The following is a 22,367-nucleotide window of genomic DNA, read 5'->3' on the forward strand; positions in this document are numbered from 1 at the left end:
AGCTCTGTACATAAGGAAACAGGAAAAAAGAAATTGGAGGGGCAGGGAGGTTAATACAGATCGGCAATTTTGTATTATCTTTGAGGAACAGGTGGGTAAATAAGACTCTGAAGGCCCTATTGAGTCAGGTTATAAACTGCTGACAACAGGGATATCAAGAGGAAACTGGGACAGAGATAGAAAATCTGAGGACTGAGATCCCTAATTCCCAAGAGCAAGAACCTGATTGTCCTAGGGGAGCTCAGTTCCCAGAAAAGCCTACCGAGAGTCAACACAAAGGTATATAAAAAGCTTCACAATAGGAAGATGCCAATACCAGACAACTGTTGCCTACTCACTACCCATCCAGGCTGCGCTGGGGCAGACTATATATCTTAACATTCTGGCATGAAGTAATTCTGACAAGTGAGGAAAGCATGGTTGGGGGTGAGGATAGACAATAGGGCAGCAGGGATTCACTGTTCTAGTTTTCCTTTGGAGTTCAAATGTGTGTGATTTCAAAACAAAAATCCAGAAGGAAACATGAGATTAATGCATTTATTCCAAGTAATTAACACATTAAAAATAAAGTTAAACTTGTCCAAGCCAACTCATAAATTCTTTAATCTTTTTAACAAAATATACAACCCAAAACATCATACTATGGTGGAAATTAATTGGGAAAGGAGGAGGTAGAGGAAAGGATACATATGGGTTTGTGGAACAGGGAATGAGTTTAATCTCAAGACAAGTTTCAGAGATCTTCTATCCCTTCACAACACAAATGGCTGCTAAACAATTTAATACAAAGTGTTACTGGATCACAATACAATGAACAAAGGCCATTTCAAAAATAAAAGTGATCTCAAAAGCATATCTGCTCCTGGCAATGAACCATGAATAAGCCTTACCGATTTGTCGTCTTCTAAAAGTAAGCCTGCCAGATATTCTTCCATGTTTATTTCCAAACAGGTTTGTGGGTTAGCAGGACAATGCATCTCAACAAAGGCAACAGAGTAAGGGAAGTACAGGAGTTGACATGCCAATAAGAGGTGTAAACAGTAAACAAAAGAGCTACTCACGCTGCATTTCAAACAATGTTAAGGCAGGCCCATCCAAATGGAAGCCTAAGAGATGAACAATTCTTCCAAGTTTTCCATTTCAGCAAGCTTTCTGGTGTTTTTCCCAGAGATGCATCAACTGCCCAGGAAATTGGGTAGGAATACAACACAGCAATTGGAGAGGTCAGTTGCCTCCATCCTCCCCATTTCAGAAATGGCAGAGTCAAAGCCAAAATACAATCAAAGCACACTATGTGGTGAGCCAGTTAGACATTTGATTTTAATGACAAAGTGGGAGAAAATAAATTGGCAAAAAAATTAACAGAAAATACATTTTTACAGATATATATATATATATAAGTTGTTATCGATTTGTCTGGTGTTTTAAGGGGAAAAGGAAAGGAGGTTAATTTTTTAGCTTCCATGAACATTTACTGTAAGATGCTGACTGCATCTCTTGGTGTAGGTTCCAGACGAGATAGCAAATTAGTCCTGGATCATCTGGGCATCTGATTTCTAGAAGCCAATGATTCATTCACAAGTAGCTCTAGGTATTTATTCTTAGTTGTGAACACTGGGTTCTGTGTGGTCCTGGATGGCACCAACTGTAGCTTCCTGTTCAGGCATTTCCTGAGGGACCATATTGTCTTCAATTACCTGCTCCCTTGGAGGGGACCTTGACACTGGAGCTTTAACCAGATTCAGAGGGTCGCCACTGTCATCATCTACTTGCAGAATTGCCATCTCTGTGGTAGATGCATTCGATATTTCTAGCTGTAATGGCCCCAACTCCAGGGAACTACATTTAGAAGGGTCACCTGGCTCAGAGAGTGGAGAACATAGTTTATCTTTTTGAACTCCAGAGGTCCGTGTGACAAAGTCAACAAGGTCTGGAAGGCAAGGAGATGGCCCAAGGCCTGCAGAATTAATTGTTTTTACTTCCAATCCGAGTGACTCTTTTTTGTCTAACTGGGAAGATTCTTTTACTTCCTCAGGCATCATTCCTCCTGCTAACAGGTCAAGGGCCTGGTGTGTTCCCTCTAGGCCCCCCAAGCCACGGTCAACATTTTCTGTAAGTCCAGTTTTCAAAATGTTAGAAGGGATCCTAACACTCCTGGGATTAGATGAGTTTCGTTCACCCTCTGTCTCAAAGTCAAGCACCAAGGTTTTGGGAGAATCTAACGGAAACCCAGAAAAAGATGGGATTGGTTCGAAGTCAGTGGGATCGGAGGAATTACACCCTACAGGTGATATAGAATTTTCTTCACACACTTTCTGAGACAACGCAGTTGGGGATCTATGTACTGGGCTTACCCGAGTAGTGCAGAAATCAACAGGCATATCCCCCAGATTCCCCAGGGCAGTAAGCTCCTCTATCTTTAAGTCTGTAGCTTCAAAGTCTTCTAGGGCCTTGCTTTCTATTGTCACTGTTAACTCTGGATGGACATCTTGTAGCTCCAGTGCTTCTGCTTTTGGTTTCTCTGGGCTCTCCCAGGTCTCTGGCCTCTTCTTGTTTTCATCCCAAACAGCCAACTCATAGATCTTTTTAACTTGAAAGTCTTTTGATCTTTCTCTTTTGAGTTTGAAGCTTCTGTACCTAGAAGTTCTAGAAGCTGATTCTGGAGCTGAATTTTCTAGCCCCTCCTCACTAACAACTGAAACTTCTTGCTCTTGTGGACTACCTGTTAAACACATAGCTGATCTGGCTGGGGAATGAAGAAGCAACTCTGGGGCAGAAATTTTCACAGGTGTATCTTGTGGGTTGAGTAAAGACCTAGCTTCTGATAAAAATGAGTCTAATTTTGCCTTTGTGAAAGAGCAAGCCTGTGGACTCAATTTGATCACTACTTTACTTGGAGTTTCACTTCCTGTCATCAATTTATTGGACTGTTCAGCTTCTTTGTCAATCATTAGCAAGTTGGACTGTTTTACTTCTCCCTCCCACATGTATCTGTTCCCATGGTTCAAATTAGAATCTTCTATGCTGTGGGGTCCAATGCTGGTACTTGCTCCCTCATCAACTATCCCCTCAGACAGCTCCTTTACCCTTCCTTTCAGTTCAGTGTTTGTCTCTATCTCACTTTCTCTACAATCCTCAGATTTATGGAGCTCTTGGCTTTCCTTATCCTGGTTAACAGATTCTCTGAGGTGGATTTCTACCAACTGCTGAGATTCTTTGCACTGTATATCTAACAGTTGAGGAGGTGGTTCTACACCAGGTGGTCCTGGCTCTCCCAGGTCAAGCTCACTCTTCTTCTCTGGAGATATATCCCTACTAGTGTCACTCTGGAAGGAACTAGAGGTCCAAATGGCCAAAGTGTCTGTCTTTGGGGTAATTGTTTCATAAGGCCTGCTTTGGCACAACCTTGTCAGAGGCTGTAGGAAGCCATAGGTGCTGCCTGTGCTTTTTGGGTCTACATGTTCTACAACTGACCATTTCCCTAGGGCCACCAGAGTTTTTGCAATGGGCTTTTCAGAGTTGCTAACTATAGGAGCAGTGACCAAACCCCCATCTTGATGCAACTCCTCTTGGGATGCACTGCTGTTCAAAGGAGAAGTAGAAGAGGTGTCTGAACTTTTGGTTCTAGAGAGGTTGCTATTTTCCCCATTGGCCAATGGACCACCACTTAGCTTAGTCTCAGGGGCCCCCTTTCCACCACTACTATAGAATATGTCATACAGGTCCTTAGCATTGGCTGTGGCTAAGCATGAATTTCGCTTCTCTAACTTTTTGGCTTGTTCACTGAACACACTTGAGAGGGGTGGTGGAGGACGTACTAATACAGAGAACAGGGTCTGGTCTCGGTCACTCTCACTCACCCCAGGAGCTGTCTCATCAGAAGGAATGGCAGCTGGCTGTGCTGAGGCCATGATGGCTACAGGCAACACTGGGTTCAAAATGTTAGGACCCACGAAGCCAGGGCTGAGAGTCTGAGATACAACTGGGTTTGATTTTACTGGAGCCAAGATAGCATTTGCTTGAGCAGGAGACGGGGCAGCTGGATGAGGTATAACGGGGGGTGGTGGAGGTGGTGGAGGTGGGGGTGGTGGAGGAGGTGGTAGTATTTGTTCAGGTAAATGAGATGGCTCACTCTTTTCAGCCAACACCACTTTTTCCTCTGGAGACCCTTTTAGAATCACCTCTTCCCCTCCAAATGCTTTGGAGATGATGTCTGGAGGTAAGAGGATATCAGCTGAAGACTCTTTAACCACTGGCAGAGGTTTAGCAGTGGTTCCAGAGGACTTAATAGATAGAAAGGTGTTAAGAGGAGCTGGCTTGCTCATTGTGGCTGAACATGACTTGCGGAGTACTGTGGATGGGATAGGCAGGTTGGGTCGGATCTTAGTCTGTGTGGAAGTTGTCACAACAGGCATCCAAGGGCTGGTATGTGCAACAACAGTTTTCCCAGAGAGCTTGATTTTGATAGGCTTTGCCTTCGCAGCTTCAGTTTTGCCATCCTCTTTGTCCTTACTACTTTCTACAATCTCTTCTTTAGAGATACCTGGGGTCACCACTGAACTTTTCTCCTCTTCTTTTTCTGGCTTCTTCCAGCTGAATTTCCCAAAAGAAGATGATGTTGGTGATTCCTTCTTTACCTCTTCTTTTAACTGGAGTTTGATGCCAGTGTTCCTTTTATTTTCAGCTTTTTCAGGGGAGTTCCTACCCTCAGACAGTTGGTCTTCTAATTTCTCAGAGACCTTGTCATCTTCCTTTACTTCTTTCACAGCCTTTGCCTTTTTTTCTTTCTTCTCCTCCTTTGGTTTCTCACTAAGTTTGCGCTTTAGCTCACTCTGCCGTCGCCGTTCTGTCTCTAGGACCACAGCCAAGCCAGCTTGGCGGTCCAGATTCCGCCGCTCCTCATATAATGGGTTTTCATCCACATATTTCTGGGAAGAAAAAAGATAAAGGCTCAAAAACTGGTGAAAATACAAGAGAAAAAAATCTCGGCCCTGCTACTGTTAGAATTCATTTAGTAGAAATCCCCAGAATAATCTTCCTCAAGGACATATGGGATGCTATCTGCTGAGCATCTCCCACTAGGATTGAGGAGAACTCAGAGGTTATATGGAATTTGAAGTGTCAATGGCTTTTTCTGGCTCGGACGCCATTTGACAAAGTCAAAATAATTACTTCAGAAAAGTTGGAAACTCCACAGCCTACTACAAAGACCAACCTTGTATTTCTCATTGTGTTGGTGACCCTTCACATGTTGCTCCCCAGAAATTGGATCCCCCAAAAATTCCTCACAGAGCTGGCAATAAAATCCACTGATGGGAACCAGAAACTCAGAGCCTGGAAGAAGTAGAAAAAAGTCAAGGAAATAAGTCGATTCCACCCAGAATGACAGCAACCAATGGAAATCCCACCACCCCTTTGCAGTAAAATGGTTACAGTATAGAGGGCCTTACCCACTTTGAAGTCAGAAGCAGTATTTAGATGAATCCCAATGGCACAGTCTTTCCAACCTAAGGCTTGAACTACAGTCCTCTATTTCTTCTACCTCTTGGGAACATTAACTGGTTAATTTAGGAGTTTCCTATGCCAGATTAATTCCTGTTGCTGAGTCTCCTCAAACCCTAACTAGCACTAAGCATCTCAGGAGATACAAAAACTATACTCCCAAATAGCCCATTACCATTTTATGATGATCTCTCATGTTGGTATTAATTACTGAGGAAACTATCTTCTGTAGATCTCAAGGATATAGTAGCAGCACTGGCTACTTGTGAAGGTAAGAAATTGAAAAGTTTATGGGCTGGGCACAGTGGCTCATGCCTGTAATCCCAGCACTTTCGGAGGCAGAGGTGGGCAGATCATGAGGTCAGGAGATTGAGACCATCCTGGCTAACACAGTGAAACCCTCATCTCTACTAAAAATACAAACAATACAAGGCATGGTGGCGGGCGCCTGTAGTCCCAGCTACTCGGGAGGCTGAGGCAGGAGAATGGGGTGAACCCGGGAGGCGGGGCTTGCAGTGAGCAGAGATCGCACCACTGCACTCCAGCCTGGGCAACAGAGACAGACTCCATCTCAGAAAAAAAAAAAAAAAAGAAAGAAAGAAAGAAAGAAATTGGAAAGTTTAAAGACAAAGGAAGTTTCTGCGTCTCCACTTACCCCTTAATAACAATGACTCAAAATATTGTACAGTTCTTAGTTGAAAAGGCAGTTAAATTACTGCATCTCCTGTCCTTTTTAACCTGGATTCCAAACAAGTAAGATTTTGGGCCCATAAGCCAATGACAAAGACAATTCTGTTTTAAGTGACATGTCTATGTTTAACATCAGTGAGTAGTAGGTTTTTGGCCATATGGGTAGAGATCATGGTCTTATAGATCTCTTTATAGCTTCAGGACCTAGTACACTGTTTTGTACACAGAAGCCATTCTCGCAGCTTTGTTAAAAGGAATGGCTGTCTCATGCTATGCTGCTTCCTAGAATGTTAGCTCAGGGACACCTCTTCCTCAACTGAATGTAAGGAAACCACAAAGGAGGCAAAAAGGAAACATACCTTTTGCAGGAACAGTTATCTTGTCAGCACGCTTTATGGCATCTTGCTTGGCCTCACTCTGGGTCTTTGAAGCCCAAGGTCTGTTGTAGGGATCCAGTGTCTATTTGTAAGAGGCAGATGTGCTCACACAACAGCACTAAAAGCTCAATGACCCACGTTTCTCTTTTTTTTCCCCCATAATAAGGCCAGGGGACCAGAAGCCCCCAGCTACCCACCCCCACCCCCTCTGCCAACTGTTTAAATGGAAATCACCTGTGGAAAAGGTAAACACATGTTAGAGCAAGTAACAGAAAAAGGTAAAATGAAACAAAAAAATCAGGTACTCAAGGAATCAAAAGAGGCAGAAACCTCACTTACACTTGTCATGGTGTTTAGTTACAGCCAAGTCCCCTGGACTGAGCCCTGGGGATGGTGTCTCCTTTGTTGGTGTCTCTTCGCTCTTCAGATTGGGGCTCCTGCCCATATGAGAATGTTTCCTTTTCCGGCTTTGCAATGCAGATAGGGGTATAGAAGTTTGAAGAGAGTGAGGGTGGGAGTGAAAATAACAGAGAGTAGGATACCAACCTGTGTGTGCTTCTTATTGTGCATATGAGTGAAGAAATCAAACATGGTCCCACAGATGGTGTTGCAGTCTTTGCACCAGTGATTGCCAGCATCATAATACTCATAAGCAGCAGTGGGCTGATCCAACTGCTTAGTGGCTGACTGGAGGCTTTCGGCAGGCTTGGGGCTCTTAGTACGAAACTTCTCATTGTTTACTTTTGATTCCTAGAGGGGAAAAATCTGTACTTACAAGGAATTCAAGGCAATCTAGACTTGTGTTCTCTTAGAAATAGTAAGTGGCCATAATAATAGAAATAGGGCCATATGACCATATTTCCAGTGTTTAAAGCTGCACAAGTTGGGGGGAACCCTAACAGAAACATGTCTCTAAGACACAGAACTATTTGACTTCATAGTGTTATCACAGCATAAAAAGTAAATCATAATGGCAATATATTTACTTACATATCCTAAAATATCTCTAGAAGAACAGCCAAGGTTGTGGAAACACTGGCTGCCTCTGGGGAAGGAAAGTGGAGAACAAGGATGGGTAGGAGTCTCTTCACTGTATACCCTTTAGTAAATGTTGAATATGTTACCTATGCAACTAAACAGTTAAATTTGAAAATTGTGACGACTAGGGAGGGAAGAAAAACCAATATGGAAAAGGTAATTGACAGGCTAAGCAAAGCAAATGCAGAAAATAGCTGATAGTGAACTCATCACATGCATCCTGGTATGAAAAACTGGAGAGAAGGGTTGGTGTACATAGATAAAGCAGACTATACAACTACACATAGATAAAGTCATCTATGTAGAATGATTTAAAGGAATCTAGGAAAAACATTCTTAACTGCCTAAAATATCACTTTTAGAATTTAACACCTTTAGAGGCCAGGTGCGGTGGCTCACACCTGTAATCCCATCACTTTGGGAGGTCGAGGTGGGCGGATCACTTGAGGCCAGGAGTTCGAGACAGGTCTGGCCAACATGGTGAAACCCCATCTCTACTAAAAATATAAAAATTACCCGGGCATGGTGGTGTGCACCTGTAGTCCCAGCTACTTGGGAGGTTGAGGCACGAGAATCACTTGAACCCAGGAGACGGAGGTTGCAGTAAGGTAAGATTGTGCCACTGCACTCCAGCCTCAGCAACAAGTGAGACCCCGTCTCAAAAAAAAAAAAAAAAAAAAAATTTTAACACTGTTAACATGTATCCTTTTTAAAAATATATCAACTCCTTAATATTAAAGTTATCAACAGCAAATATTTTAATACGAATTAATTTATTACCAAGCTGGAACAAGGCACTCAAGAAATGAGAATTCTGGTTAATGTTCAGGAGTAAGGCACAGGAAAAAAAGATAATTTTTGCAACTCAGAGGCTCACTATGAATGGGGTTCTATAGTATATAAGATGAAGAGCTGGGTACCTGGAATATTGGCTCATGCAGGGAAAAAGGTAGGATAGAGAAAGGGAAACAATTGGGGCTTCAAAGATACGCTTTCCCTACCTGAATCCTATTCAAGAATCACTAAAGAGATCACACCAGACAGGTAGGGGATGGGAGAGTTCATACACTCCTGGCGGGAGTATTAACTGGCACCATCTTCTAGAAGATAATCTAGGAATACATTACATACCTCAAAATACTGCATACCCTTTAACCCAGCAATTCACTCCTTGACATTTATCCTACGGAAATTATCATGTTAAACAACAGGTGATTTGATTGGTTAAATAAATTATGCTTAACCATGCAACAAAACAACAAAAAATAAGGTTGTTAAAAATGGTATTATGGAAGTGTATTTACTGACATGGAAAGATGTTCATGATATACTGAGAAGAACTAATAAAATACACTTGAAGAATCAACGAAGATATGTAAATTAGCATACAGCGTTGAGTATCACTTTATCCAAAATACTTTCTCTAACCACTCTATACTCCTTATCCTGTTTTCTTTTTTAAGGCACTTATCATTACCTAACATGGACTTATTTATTTATCGTCTTCTGCTATTTAATGAGAATATGAACCTTGTCTATACTGTTCAGTGTGATACTTCCCATATCTAGACCAGTTCCTGACACTTTATTGGTGACCAATACGTATTTGTTAAGTGAATTAATGGACAGAATACCTTGGTGTATGTATTTGGAATAACATACACCAAGGTATTAATAATAAATTAACGTATTTGGAATACATAATAAATTAATACCTTGGTGTATGTATTTGGAATAACATACACCAAGGTATTAATAATAAATTAATGTATTTGGAATACATAATAAATTAATACCTTGGTGTATGTATTTGGAATAACATACACCAAGGTATTAATAATAAATTAATGCATTTGGAATAACATACACCAAGGTATTAATAATATTATACACCAAGGTATTAATAACAGTGGTCTCGGCTGGGCCCAGTGGCTTATACCTGTAACGCCAGCATTTTGGGAGGCTGAGGTGGGCAGATTACTTGAGCTTAGGAGTTCGGGACCAGCCTTGGAGACATGGCAAAACCTCAACTCTACAAAAATACAAAAATTAGCCAAGTGTGGTGGTGGTGAGCACCTGTAGTCCCAGCTACTGGAGAGCCTGAGGTGGAAGGAATGCTTGGACCCGAGAGTTGGAGGCTGCAGTGAGCCATGACCGTGTCACTGCACTCAACCTGGGTGACAGAGAGAGACCCTGTCTCAAAAAAAAAAAAAGTAATAATAATAGGTGTCTCTAGGTAGATGAAATTACAAGTTTGTATGTGCTTTTCTGAAATGAACAGAAAGGGAAAGAAAACCTCAAACCAACTATACATTTTAAAGAGAGGTAAAGACAGAAGAAATACCAAGGACAGGTAGGAAAGAAAGGCTGTGGACATAATATTCCTTACTGCTGAGATGAAAACTGAATTGTAACATATCCATTAGTTTCAGAGACCATGAAGACTCACCCAAATCAAGATGACAGATTATCATTGGGTTGGTATATGAATAGAAATCCAATGTATAAGTCAATTACAAAGGACCAGAGCTTTTATTTTATTTTTTTTTTTTTATAATTGGATATAGCTTATTTTATTTAAAAAAATATATCATTTAACATAAAGTGCTAAATATTAAAAACTTCTAATATGTCACATTCACAGCAAGATTATAAACCCAAGAACAAGAATTTGTGACTTACTGCACTTTGTATCCTTTAGAGCAGAGGTTCTCAAACTCAAGACTCTTCACACTTTTATTTTTTAAGAGACAGGCTGGAGTGCAGCAATGCAATCATAGCTGACTGCAGCCAGGAACTCCTGGGCTCAACAATCTTCCCCCGCCTGCGCCCCCTGAGTAGCTGGGACTACAGGCGCATGCCACCATGCCCAGCTAAAGTCTTCACACTCTCAACAAATTATTGATGAGTCTTCTCCTTTGGGAAGATAGATTAGACAAAATTCCATATTCCTCCCGCTATGTACAGCTAAAAACTCTAGACAGTCTGTATGAAACAAACATAAGAAAACTCTGAAAGGTGAACAGAAAGTGGCAGATTGGCTAGGAACCGCAGGACCCAAGAAGTCACACAGTGGTAAGTTCCTGGGTTCACTTTTTGCCCCGTATATTCCAGACTTGGAGCTGAAGAAGCTGGCAACCTGGAAATATCAATGGGCACAGACCAGAAAAGCCCCAACAGAAACCTCCTCTCTCCAGCCAGAAGCCCAGGAAAGGGGTAGCAAAACAAGACGGAAAACTTGTAGACAATAGGCCAGCCAAAACCCATGACCACACCCAAACCCAGGCTAGCAGAGGCAGGTGGGGAGCCTAGGCCTGTACTCTCATGAGGCTGTAACGAGGCACCTCAGCATCCTCAGCCGGCTACTGTCGGAGAAGGCCATGAAGGGAGCCAGGATATCATCTCTGCCAGCCTCTGAGTCTCTCTTTCACACACACACGCACACCACACATATGGACCAGAGCTTTTAAATTCTTCTCCCATCAAAGGCCCTACCTAGACTCAAGACCCAGGTATAAAAGACTAGGCCCACCTGGTTGAGAAAGAAAACTCTCCTAGGAAGACACGGAAAAAAATAGAGCTTGGGTGATAATACAGAATATATTCTCTTTCCTACCTCTCAACATTAACTGAGGATGTACTATGTGCTAGACATATTGTATGCCATGGGAAACACAAAGATAAAAAAGATTCCTCTTTTATCCTCTCGGGCCAGGTGGGGTGGCTCACATCTGTAATACTAGCACTTTGGGAGGCTGAAGCGGGAGGATCATCACTTGAGCCTAGGAGTTCAAGACCAGCCTGGGGACGGGAGCAGTGGCTCATGCTTGTAATCCCAGCACTTTGGGAGGCCGGGGCGGGTAGATTACCTGAGGTCAGGAGTTCAAGACCAGCCTGGCCAACATGGTGAAACCCTGTCTCTACTAAAAATACAAAAATTAGCTGGGTGTGGTGGCACACGCCTGTAACTCCAGCTACTCGGGAGGCTGAGGCAGGAGAACTGCCCGGAAGACGGAAGTTGAAGTGAGCCAAGATCACACCACATGCCACTGTACTCCAGCCTGGCCAACAGAACAAGACTCTGTCTCAAAAAAAAAAAAAAAAAAAAAAAAAGCCGGGCAGGGTGGCTCACGCCTATAATCCTAGCCCTTTGGGAGGCCGGATCACGAGGTCAGGAGTTTGAGACCAGCCTGGCCAATATGGTGAAACCATGTCTCTACTAAAAATACAAAAATTAGCCGGGCGTGGTGGCACGTGCCCGTAATCTCAGCTACTCAGGAGGCTGAGGCAGAAGAATTGCTTGAACCTGGAAGGCGAAGGTTGCAGTGAGCCGAGATTGCACCACCGCACTCCAGTCTGGGTGACAGAGCAAGAACTCCGTCTCAAAAAAAAGACCAGCCTGGGCAATATAGCAAGACCCCATCTTTAACCAAAAAAAAAAAAAAAAAAAAAAAAGAAGCTCTCATTTAGTGGAGACAGACGTAAGAAGAGTCTTCAAATAAGACAACGAAATAAATTTTACAAAGGAAAAAATTACAGAGTGCTAAAGAAGGCTGACTAGATCTGGGTGAAATTCTGGAAATTCTTCATGGAAGAGGTGGTATCCAAATTGGGCTTTAATAGGTGAGTGGGGTTGGGAGAAAGATTATTCCAGGCTAATAGGATTATTTATGCAAAACCAGAGAGGTGTAATACCAGATATTGCACATCTGGAAAATTGCATTTTGAGGTGACGCAGTGTAAGATGTAATATAATGTTTCTTCAGCAGTATTCATTACTATGTGCCGGGCCCTGGGCTATGTATTGAGAACCATATTGAACAATGACACATATAAAGTCCCTGTAACTTTTGAACCTTAAAATCAAATTAGGGGAACACATTTAATTATAAAATCAGATCTGTCATAAATGCTAAGAAGGAAAATTACAAGATATTATGGGAGTGTATATCAGGCAAATTTAACAGTCTAGGGAATCAGAGATGGATGTCAGGGAAGTAATTTAAGATCCAATCTAAAGGACGCATTGTAGTTAGTTAGAAGAGCAGATAAGGAAAGAGTTCAATTTGCATGGTAAAGAAAGGGAACAGAAAATGTGAGGTGATGAGAGGAGATGATACGTTTGAGGAATGAAAAGGTTAGTAATGAAACTACAGTCAGCAAGAGGGAAAGAGGCATGAAATGAGGCTGAGGAGGTAGGCAAGGGATTGGATTAAGTATCATGATCACTGGCTATATGTGCAAAAACAGTTAACATAGCAACATAAGAAAAAATTGATGTGGCTTGGACTTGAATGTCAGTGGAGATGATAAGGTGGATGGAATCGAGATTCACTTTGGAGAGGTACCTGACAGAATTTGTAATTGATTGCGTATGGAGCAGTTAGGGAGGGCAGAAGACTAAGAGTGACTTTTAAGTTGTTGGCATGAAAACTGTTGGACAGTATGCCATTCATTGAGAATGCATAACAATGGAGGAAGAAACAGTTGGAAGGAGGTTGAGCACAAACATTAATTTAGTTTAGGACATGCTCAATTTCAAGTGCCTATGAGATAATGAAGTGGAAATGGTGAGTTAGGTCGTTAGACACTCAGAAGACTCATTTGACTAGAACATAAAACTGGCAATTGTCACATGGCATTTTAGCATAGGACTGGATGAAATGGCCTAGAAAGAAGGAGCAAATTCTGGAGAACTGGGCAAGGACTGAGCCCTGAGAAACTCAAAAATTTAAAGATTATGCACGAGAGATAGACAGCAAAGGATACTAAGCAGGAGCATACAATGTACTATGAGGAAAAGAAGTGTGACAGAAGCCAAGGGAAAAGAGTATTTGTAGGAGAAAGTGATTCTTGGCCTCAAATGCTGTTCATTTGAGAAGTAAAATGTATCTACTGACTTTAGCAACATAGTAGTGACCTAGACATGAACATAGTTGCTAAATATGAACCCCCCAAAAGGGTATATACAAGTTGTGAGAAGATCAGAAGCCAGACAGGAGTGGGTTAGGGAGTAAATGCTGGAACGAGAACATAGAAGGTCCTGAATACTGAGGATTTTGGATTCTTTGCGGGCAACAAGGAACTGCTGAAATTCTGAAGAGGAGTACCATGCTCTGATCTACACTGTAAGAAAATAATTAACAAGAGTAAGAACAGTTTGAAAACCTAAGTTAAGAAAATGGTTAGAAAACCATAGGAGTCTAAGGGAAAAAAAAGATGATAGAAATGGAAAAATTGAGTTGTTACCTTGTTGGAGGAGGAGTTTGAGAATGATGACACCTTTTCTGGGCTCTTAGATTTTTCTGCTTTCCCAGGCTTCTCTGTAGGCTCTTTACTGTCACTTAAAGACTTCTGGGATTTATCAAAGATGTTAATTCCCAAGATCTGAGCCACTTTGTCCAGTTCAGATTGCTTCTTTTCTGCCTCTTCTGCCTCTTGCCGTAGCTCTGCAATGTCCTTCATAATGTTATCCTGAAGCCGACTCACCTCCACCAAGAGAGGATCTTTGTGGCCATCCTTCTCCCTTCGTTTCTTGCGCAGCATTTCCCCTGAGCAGTCAAATGTCAACAAAAAGAAGTACAGGGAAAATAAGATGAGTCATTTCTCATTTACAAGCAGTAATCTGTCAGAGCTTTACGGTTACAAAATCTTTGCCCACAAAAGTTTCTGAGAGCGGCTAGGCATGGTGGCTCATGCCTGTAATCCCAGCACTTTGGGAGACCAAGGTGAGTGACTACTTGAGTTCAGGTGCTCGAGACCAGCCTTGCTAACATGGTGAAACCCCATCTCTACTAAAAATACAAAAAATTAGCCGGGCATGGGGGTGGGCGCCTGTAATTCTATTTACCTGGGAGGCTGAGGCAGGAGAATTGCTTGAACTCAGGAGGCGGAGCTTGCAGTGAGCCAAGATCATGCCACTGCACTCCAGCCTGGGTGATAGTGAGACTCTGTCTCAAAAAACAATTTTTTTTCTAAGAGCAAGTGAGACTCTCCTTCCACATGGGTTGGTGTAAGTGAAGCTTCTATGAAGGTAAAGAATGGGTTATGACATTATCTTTTGTGTAAAGGTTATTAGCTAAGGATTTATGGACAGGCTTCAGGGGCTCCATGAACTCCCATAACAGTATATATAATTTTGTGTGTCTCTCAAAAACATTAATAAGTGTTGTAACTATGAATTTAGCAGTTGTCCTCTCTTCAGAGGGCTGAAGAATTATTTAGAGGGTAATATATTTGACTTTATCTGATCTAAGGACACTTTAACAACTTCTTCAATGAGGTTTAGGTTTTGCCTCTGGTTTATCTTTTTTTTTTTGGTAGAGATGGGGTTTTGCCATGTCACCAGGCTGGTCTTGAACTCCTGAGCTCAAAGCGATCTGCCTACTTCAGCCTCTCAAAGTGCTGGGATTACAGATGTGGGCCGCCACACCCAGCTGGCTTATTTAATGTTATCTCCTGTTCCAAACTGCAGATCCTCTGGTGTTAATCCTCACAGGATAAATAACTCAATTTCTCATCCCTAAACAGTCCAAACCCAGAGAGAAGCAATTATATCTTCTTCACTCTGTTCTTTCATACTATCAGTATTTAGAAGCCTTGTTATGTTCTTTTCTTCACTGTGTATGTGAATTCCTAAAAGCATAAAGAAATAAAATAAAAAGGAAGGCATCAGGGAACATTTTTGTGTGTGTGTGTGCCAAATTTAAGGAAAGACCAGGCACTGTGGCTCATGCCTGTAATTCCAGTGCTTTGGGAAGCTGAGATGGGAGGCTCACTTGAGTCCAGAAATTCAAGACTACAGTGAGCTATGACAGCACCACTGCCCTCCAGCCTGGGCAACAGAATGAGACCCTGTCTCTTAAAAAAAAAGAAAAAAAGGCCAGGTGCGGTGGCTTACACCTATAATCCCAGCACTTTGGGAGGCCGAGGCGGGCGGATCACCTGAGGTCAGGAGTTAGAGACCAACCTGGCCAACAGGGTGAAACCCTGTCTCTACTAAAAATACAAAAATTAGCCAGGCATGGTGGCACACGCCTGTAATCCCAGCTACTTGGGAGGTTGAGGCAGGCAAATTACTTGAACTTGGAAGGCGGAGGCTGCAGTGAGCTGAGATTGCGCCACACTGCACTCTAGCCTGGGCAACAGAGCAAGGCTCCATCTCAAAAAAAAAAAGAGAGAAAAGAAAAGAAAGAAAGAAAGAAAAAGAAGAAAAAAGAAAGTAGTAAAAAATGATGGAGACATATTGAAAGGACACAGGAGCTAACTCACAGGGGGTCCCACTGGCCAGATTTGGAACAATTTGAGCATGAAAATAATGATAATAAAAGATTATAACTTATCAAATGAAGAATCCATGAATTCATACTCATATAAATGAATAAACAAATGGGAGTGAGGGTTAGGAAGTTCCCTCTTACAGTAGAAAGCCAACTAATAAAGGTAGAAGGAATGAGGAACCTTGAAAAATCACTATTTGATAACCATCACAGGCCAGGCACAGTGGCTCATGCCTGTAATCCTAGCACTTCGGGAGGCCACAGAGCTCAGGAGTTTGAGACCAGCCTTGGCAACATGGTAAAACCTTGCCTCTAGCCAAAAAAAAAAAAATTAGCCAGGCGTGGTGGCTCATGCCTATGGTCTCAGCTACTCAGGAGGATCACCTGAGCCAGGAAGCGGAGGTGCAGTGACCTGAGATCATGCCACTGCCACTGCACTTCAGCCTGGGTGACAGAGTGAGACCTTGTCTCAAAAAAAGTTTTTAAATAACTATTATCATAATAACTGGCTCAGGCAAGACTCATCAATGGATGCTAAAACCAGTGGGTGAAAGTTTGAGGAGTAACTGAATAATTACATAGTCTCAAAGTATCTCCTCTATAAGATACACATTAATTGAAAAAGATAAAACAGTAACTCTATAGTGGAGAAATCTGGCAGACACCACCTTAACCAAATAATTAAAGTTAACATCACCAGTAATGGGACAAATCAACACCTGATAAAAACTCAGCATCATTTCTGTGATAGTCTTGCCAAAAATGAATAACCTGAATTTAATCATAAGGAAACAGAAAAATCAAAATTAAGGGATATTCTACAAAATATATGACCTCTTATTTTCCAGAATGTTAATGTTATGAAATACAAAGACTCAGATTAAAGAGTACAGGAATGTGAAAACTGAATGTGATATATAATCTTGCATTTTCTTTTGCTATAAAGGGCATTAACGGGACAATGTGAAATATGAGTAAGATTGGTAGACTGGATAATAGTATTGTATCACTGCTAATATCCTAATTTTGATAAGTGTATTAAGGTTATGTACCTTCTTTGTTGTTAGGAAATACTTAAGTATTTAGGAGTAAAGGAACATCACATCTACAAGTTACTTTAAAAAGTTCAGAAAAGGCCAGTGCGGTGACTCAAGCCTGTAATCTCCGCACCCTGGGAGGCCGAGGCAGGAGGATTGCTTGAGGCCAGGAGTTTGAGACCAGCCTGGACAAGATGATGAAACCCCATCGCTACTAAAATTACAAAAATTAGCCAGGTGTGGTGGCACACACCTGTAATCCCAGCTACTTGGGAGGCTGAGGCTTGAGAATCACTTGAATCCAGGAGGCAGAGGTTGCAGTGAGCCAAGACTGTACCACTGCACTCCAGCCTGGGCAACAGAGCAAGGCTCCATCTCAAAAAAAAAAAAAAAAAAAAGTTCAGGAAAAATTACACACACACATACACACAAATTGACAGAGAGAAAAAGATATAATAAGTATATTAAAATATTAATAATCTGGCAGGGCGTGGTAGCTCACGCCTATAATCCTAGCACTTTGGGAGGCTGAGACGGGTCTGGCCAACATGGTGAAACCCTATCTCTACTAAAAATACGAAAAAAATCAGCTGGGCATGGTGGTGGGTGCCTGTAATCCCAGCTACTTGGGAGGCTAAGGCAGGAGAATCACTTGAACCTGGGGGACAGAGGTTGTAGTGAGCCGAAATCACACCACTTCACTCCAGCCTGAGTGAAAGAGCAAAACTTCATCTCAAATAATAATAATAATAATCATCATCATCATCACCATCATCTGGGAGAAGAGTACCTGAGAATTCTTTGCACTATTATTACAACTTTTTTGTAAGTTTATGTCAAAAAAAATTTTTTTAATGAAGCTTCAGGTTACTGAACCTGTGTGAGAGTATCAAATCTGGGTCTCCTACGCAAGTTATTACAAAAAGGCAGTCATGCAAAGCAGCTGATACCTTGTTGTTTATGAAGCCGCTCTAACTCGGTCCTAAGATAGTACATCTTCTTCTGGCGGGCTTCCCGGTCATTCTTTAGTTTTTCCCTCTCTTCAATAACCTGCAAAATACAAAGTGGTAAGAGAGTCCATCTCCTCCAACATTCTCTTTTCTATTTCTCTCTTCCAGAAGCCTTCATGCTAGACATTATCTGAATGTAAGGATCCAAATGCCTGCACACAGGCTCTGACCTTACAGTCGAAGTAATATTTCGTTCTAAGTTCTAGAATAGAACTGTCCATCTTTTCAAAAACTATACTGTCCAGGAAGGTTGTTTTTTGCAGGAAGCATCTAGGGCACTGATAGCAACTATTAGATAGTGGTTCTAAGTTCCAAAGGGAACCATGGATAAAGGAACCATATGTGTTATAGGTAAGGGACATATTTCATGTTGTTTGTTTATTTTCACTGCTCCCTGCAAACCAGGGATAACCCATAGGCAGTAGGCCCAGAGTAGCATGTTGTTTAATCCTCACAACATTTTCTCTATTTTATAGTCAGAAAACTGAGGTTGTACAAGATTAAGTAGAATACTTAAAGTCACACATTAAGAGTAGATTTACAATCCAGGTATACCTGCCCTAAAACTCATGATCTTTCAACTATACTACTACCTAATGGAAAAAAGCAAATATGGCTTGTCTATACTATACCAGCATATAATAGGCCTGTATGTGTCTATAATAGACCTACGTATTATCAGCACCCTGACTTAAGGACTACATTTATAAAAGGAAAGTAAAGAGAAAGTGTATGACCTCCAAACACCGTCTGTAAAGTTTTGTCTATATTCAACCTATTCCCTTTCCCAAAAGACTTCAGTAAAACTAAAGACTGAAGTTCAGGGTATTTAAGTCCAATAGAAACTTAAGAGAAGTGTTTTTTGTCTTCCCAATAATTGGCCAAAACTTTTTAACTGGAAAAAAATGAGACTGGCCCTCTAATATTTTTCTTCAGAACTTTTTTTTTTTGAGATGGAATCGTGCTGTTGCCCAGGCTGGTGTGCAGTGGCATGATCTCGGCTCACTGCAACCTCCCCCTCCTAGGTTCAAGCAATTCTCCTGCCACGGCCTCCTGAGTAGCTGGGACTACAGGCGCGTGCCACCACACCCGGCTAATTTTTTGTATTTTTAGTAGAGATGGGGTTTCACCGTGTTAGCCAGGATGGTCTCTATCTTCTGACCTCATGATCCACTCGCCTCAGCCTCCCAAAGTGCTGGGATTACAGGCATGAGACACCACGCCCGGAGAGGTCTTAACTTTTATGAGCAAACCTAATTAGACACATTACATTTTTATGTTTCTAAACAAAGTGAGTTGCTAGGTATAAGTACCTTTATAATTAATAGTATGTATTAACTCTTCCACTCAAAATTCTTCTATTATGTATTCCTTATCTTGATGTAGATAAGGAATTATCTACTGCTCTAAATTATCAGAATTATTAGAATTATTGTATCTTTACCCCAGTCACTGCTTTCTTCCCACAGGCTGGGGACCCAATGAACCTGGATAATATAAAAAATGACTTTAGAGGCCAGGCACAGTGGCTCATGCCTGTGATCCCAGCACTCTGGGAGAGGCTGGCAGGGGAGGATCACTTGAGCCTATGAGTTCAAGATCAGCCTGGGCAACAGTGAGAAGACCCCATCTCTATATAAAATATACGTATACATACACACACACACACACACACACACACACACACACGTAATTTTTTAAATAAATAACATGTCAAAAATGCTGCTGTTACTACTGGGCTCTAAGATAAACCAGAACAAGCAAAGTTTATTTCTTGGTTTGCTTCAATTATCAAGCAACAACTAGTTATTAGCTTTAACTCACATAATCATTACAGGGTAAGAATACAGAATTCACTGGGATCAAACGGGTTTACTGATTCTCCTTCACCACACCCAATGTTGGTTCCCTACTCCACTATGAAATTATATTGAAGACTTCAAGGCTCCCAGTTCCTATCTACAGTGTTTGAAGACCATTAATTTGGATAGAATTAAACTTAAAAAAGCAAGTCTGACAATCACAATAGGACGCAAGGCCGGACTTTTGTTTAGCCCTAATGATAAAACATGTGTGAAAAACAGAGAACAATATACATTTCTTAGGGTGATGACAGCAGCCTCCAAACGAATTCAAGTGAAAGAGCCTTACAAATTTTCAGCCCCCTCTAAAAAACATATACAAATTTATGGTAAAATAGAAGACTTAGGCACAGGATGCCCAAAGCTAATATTCACCTTCTGCTTCTGGGAAGCACGGTTCTTCTCATCAGAGATCTTCTCTGGATTATATCTTATAAGTGATGGAATGGACACCTGGACAGGCACTTGGGCCGCAGGAATTGAACCTCGCAAAGACTCTTTCTGCTTAGGCTTATCAGGAGTCACAGTGGGGATCACACGGAGATTGGGACGGCTACGAGTAGCTTGTTTGGTTATTGGCATTATCCTGTGTGGTTCAGGTACAGGGTGGTTTGACGGTTGAGAGGTGGGATACATGGGCCATCTTGAGGCTGCATATGCCATGTAGTGCCTATAGGCATCAAAAGAGGCAGGGGGAATGGCAGGTCCCTGGTAGTTTGGAGGTATCCGAGCTGCAGCAAACTGAGAGGCCCTTGGCATGTGAAACTGAGATAAAGCAGCAGTGTGTGGAAGTCTAATTGGGGCAGATGGGGCTGATGGCAACATGCACCTGACTGCAACAGATGACTGAAACCCACTACCAACCACCTCTGGTCCTGAAATATGACCCACTGGATGGTCAGACTTCAGGAATGGAGGGCTGTTTTTTGTGAGCAGGTAAGGATCCACAGGAGAAGGTGGGTGTGGATGGGACACCTCTGGAGAGTGGGTATTGCTATGATGTGCCTCCCTGTTCTCTAGTCTGTGGGGATCTGAGGAACGTCGATCAGCTGAGAAGCAGTGGTCAACTGAGGAACAGCGGTCAGCTGAGAAGCGGTGGTCAACTGAGGAACAGTGGTCAGCTGAAAAGTATCGGTCAACTGAGGAACGGCGGTCAGCTGAGGAGCGTAATGATGGCTTCTTGCCATGAAGTCGTTCCTGGGTGCGTGCAGCCAATTGACTAATCTCTGCTACTCCAATATCCAGCCCTATTGTCTTGAGCAAGTCATGGATCTTCGCATATTCTGGACTGGTCTCTTCTAGTGATTCTAGCTTTACAGCTGGAGCTGAAGACGGCAGGGAGCTTGCCTTCTGCCTCATAACTTCACTTTCAGAGCTCCCAAGGGGCTTTGGTAGGGATTCTGCCTTTAAATCCTCTTCTTCATCCCCATAGAGAAATTTCTCCTCATCTTCTATGTCAGGAAAGCTACGTCGCCTTTTTTCCTGTGTACCAGTAGAATCAGCCAACATGCTCAGAATGCGGGAAAAACCACTGCCATCCTGGCTAGCTCTCTCATGGGGCAGCAGGAAGTCTGTGTGTCGCTCAGGTCCCTCAGCCTTCAAATCCAAATTATCCTTGTGGCATAGAAAACTTCCAAATTTTTCTCTGAGAGGACTGTTGTCTTTGGGAATCCCAGGAAGGGGACCCCATTGGTAGAGGTTGCCCTGAGGTTCCTTCAAGGCAGTCTCTACCATAGTCCCCTTGTTTTCGATCTCTGAGGCAAAAGCAGCAATAGCACCACTTAGTGGAAGGGATGGGTGCCCAGAGTAGAGAGGGTGATCCTGGCTGGAGCTGGTACTGCTGGAAAAACTCTCAAGCTGCAAAGACAAACACAACTGACTTAGTCTTATGCAGAATCTCAGAACATTAGTAATTGAGATAAATACTTAAATACTTTGGTCTTCCTGAATTAACAGGTGAGATGTAAGTATGGATAAAAGGGAGGAAACGTATCCTTAGCCAGATTCAAAATGTGAATCCCCTTATCTCCAGATGTTTCTGCTGTTAAGGAGAAACAGGAAGCGAGGCAAACTGGATGGAATCCTCACCTTTATCTATTTGTTAAAAGGAATTTGAATTCAAAAGAATTTTAGAGATCCCCTAGCTTGTTTTCTTTTCTATGGATCCCCAAAAGAAAAGGAAAAAAAGAGAGCTGCTTTGGCTGAAGTGGGGAGAGGAAACTCTGGAACGCTAACTCATCAGCATTCCTTTGCTAGGGAACCTCTTCAGAAGCCTTTATCTCCTAAGAGGACAGCTAAAAACTAGTGGTCTTTCCACTAGTGGTCTCATCATCCTTTCACAGGTCAGGGAAAAATATCAAGGCTCAGAATGGTGAGGTGACTTGTCTAAAAATCACAGTAAGTTGGTGGCAGAAGTGGGTCCAAAATCAGAATCACCTGATTTCTAGTCCAGTGTCCTACAACTCATACATCTTGTCTTCTCTCTAAAGAGAGATGAGAAAATTGAGATCACCTCCTCCCCTTGCCTTTCAAGGTTCATTTCCAACAAACCCATATTCAAAGATTGCCAAAG

General features: G+C 42.1%; 1 protein-coding gene across 1 annotated transcript in view; it reads right to left on the reverse strand.

The window, feature by feature from the left end:
- Positions 1–523: 523 nt before the first annotated feature.
- The window catches only part of ZNF318 (zinc finger protein 318), a 35,598-nt gene continuing 13,754 nt past the window's right edge, over positions 524–22,367 (reverse strand). Inside the window, exons 4-10 of the mRNA XM_055263119.2 lie at positions 20,171–21,652; positions 17,874–17,973; positions 13,857–14,158; positions 7,116–7,319; positions 6,552–6,651; positions 5,216–5,334; positions 524–4,928 (exon numbers count right to left, since the gene is read on the reverse strand). Coding sequence (XP_055119094.2) covers positions 1,602–4,928; positions 5,216–5,334; positions 6,552–6,651; positions 7,116–7,319; positions 13,857–14,158; positions 17,874–17,973; positions 20,171–21,652 — 5,634 coding nt within the window. The 3' untranslated portion in view covers positions 524–1,601. The remainder of the gene's footprint in view (positions 4,929–5,215; positions 5,335–6,551; positions 6,652–7,115; positions 7,320–13,856; positions 14,159–17,873; positions 17,974–20,170; positions 21,653–22,367) is intronic.

The sequence above is a fragment of the Symphalangus syndactylus genome, chromosome 23 (genome assembly GCF_028878055.3).
Source record: "Symphalangus syndactylus isolate Jambi chromosome 23, NHGRI_mSymSyn1-v2.1_pri, whole genome shotgun sequence".
Taxonomy (NCBI): Eukaryota; Metazoa; Chordata; class Mammalia; order Primates; family Hylobatidae; genus Symphalangus; species Symphalangus syndactylus.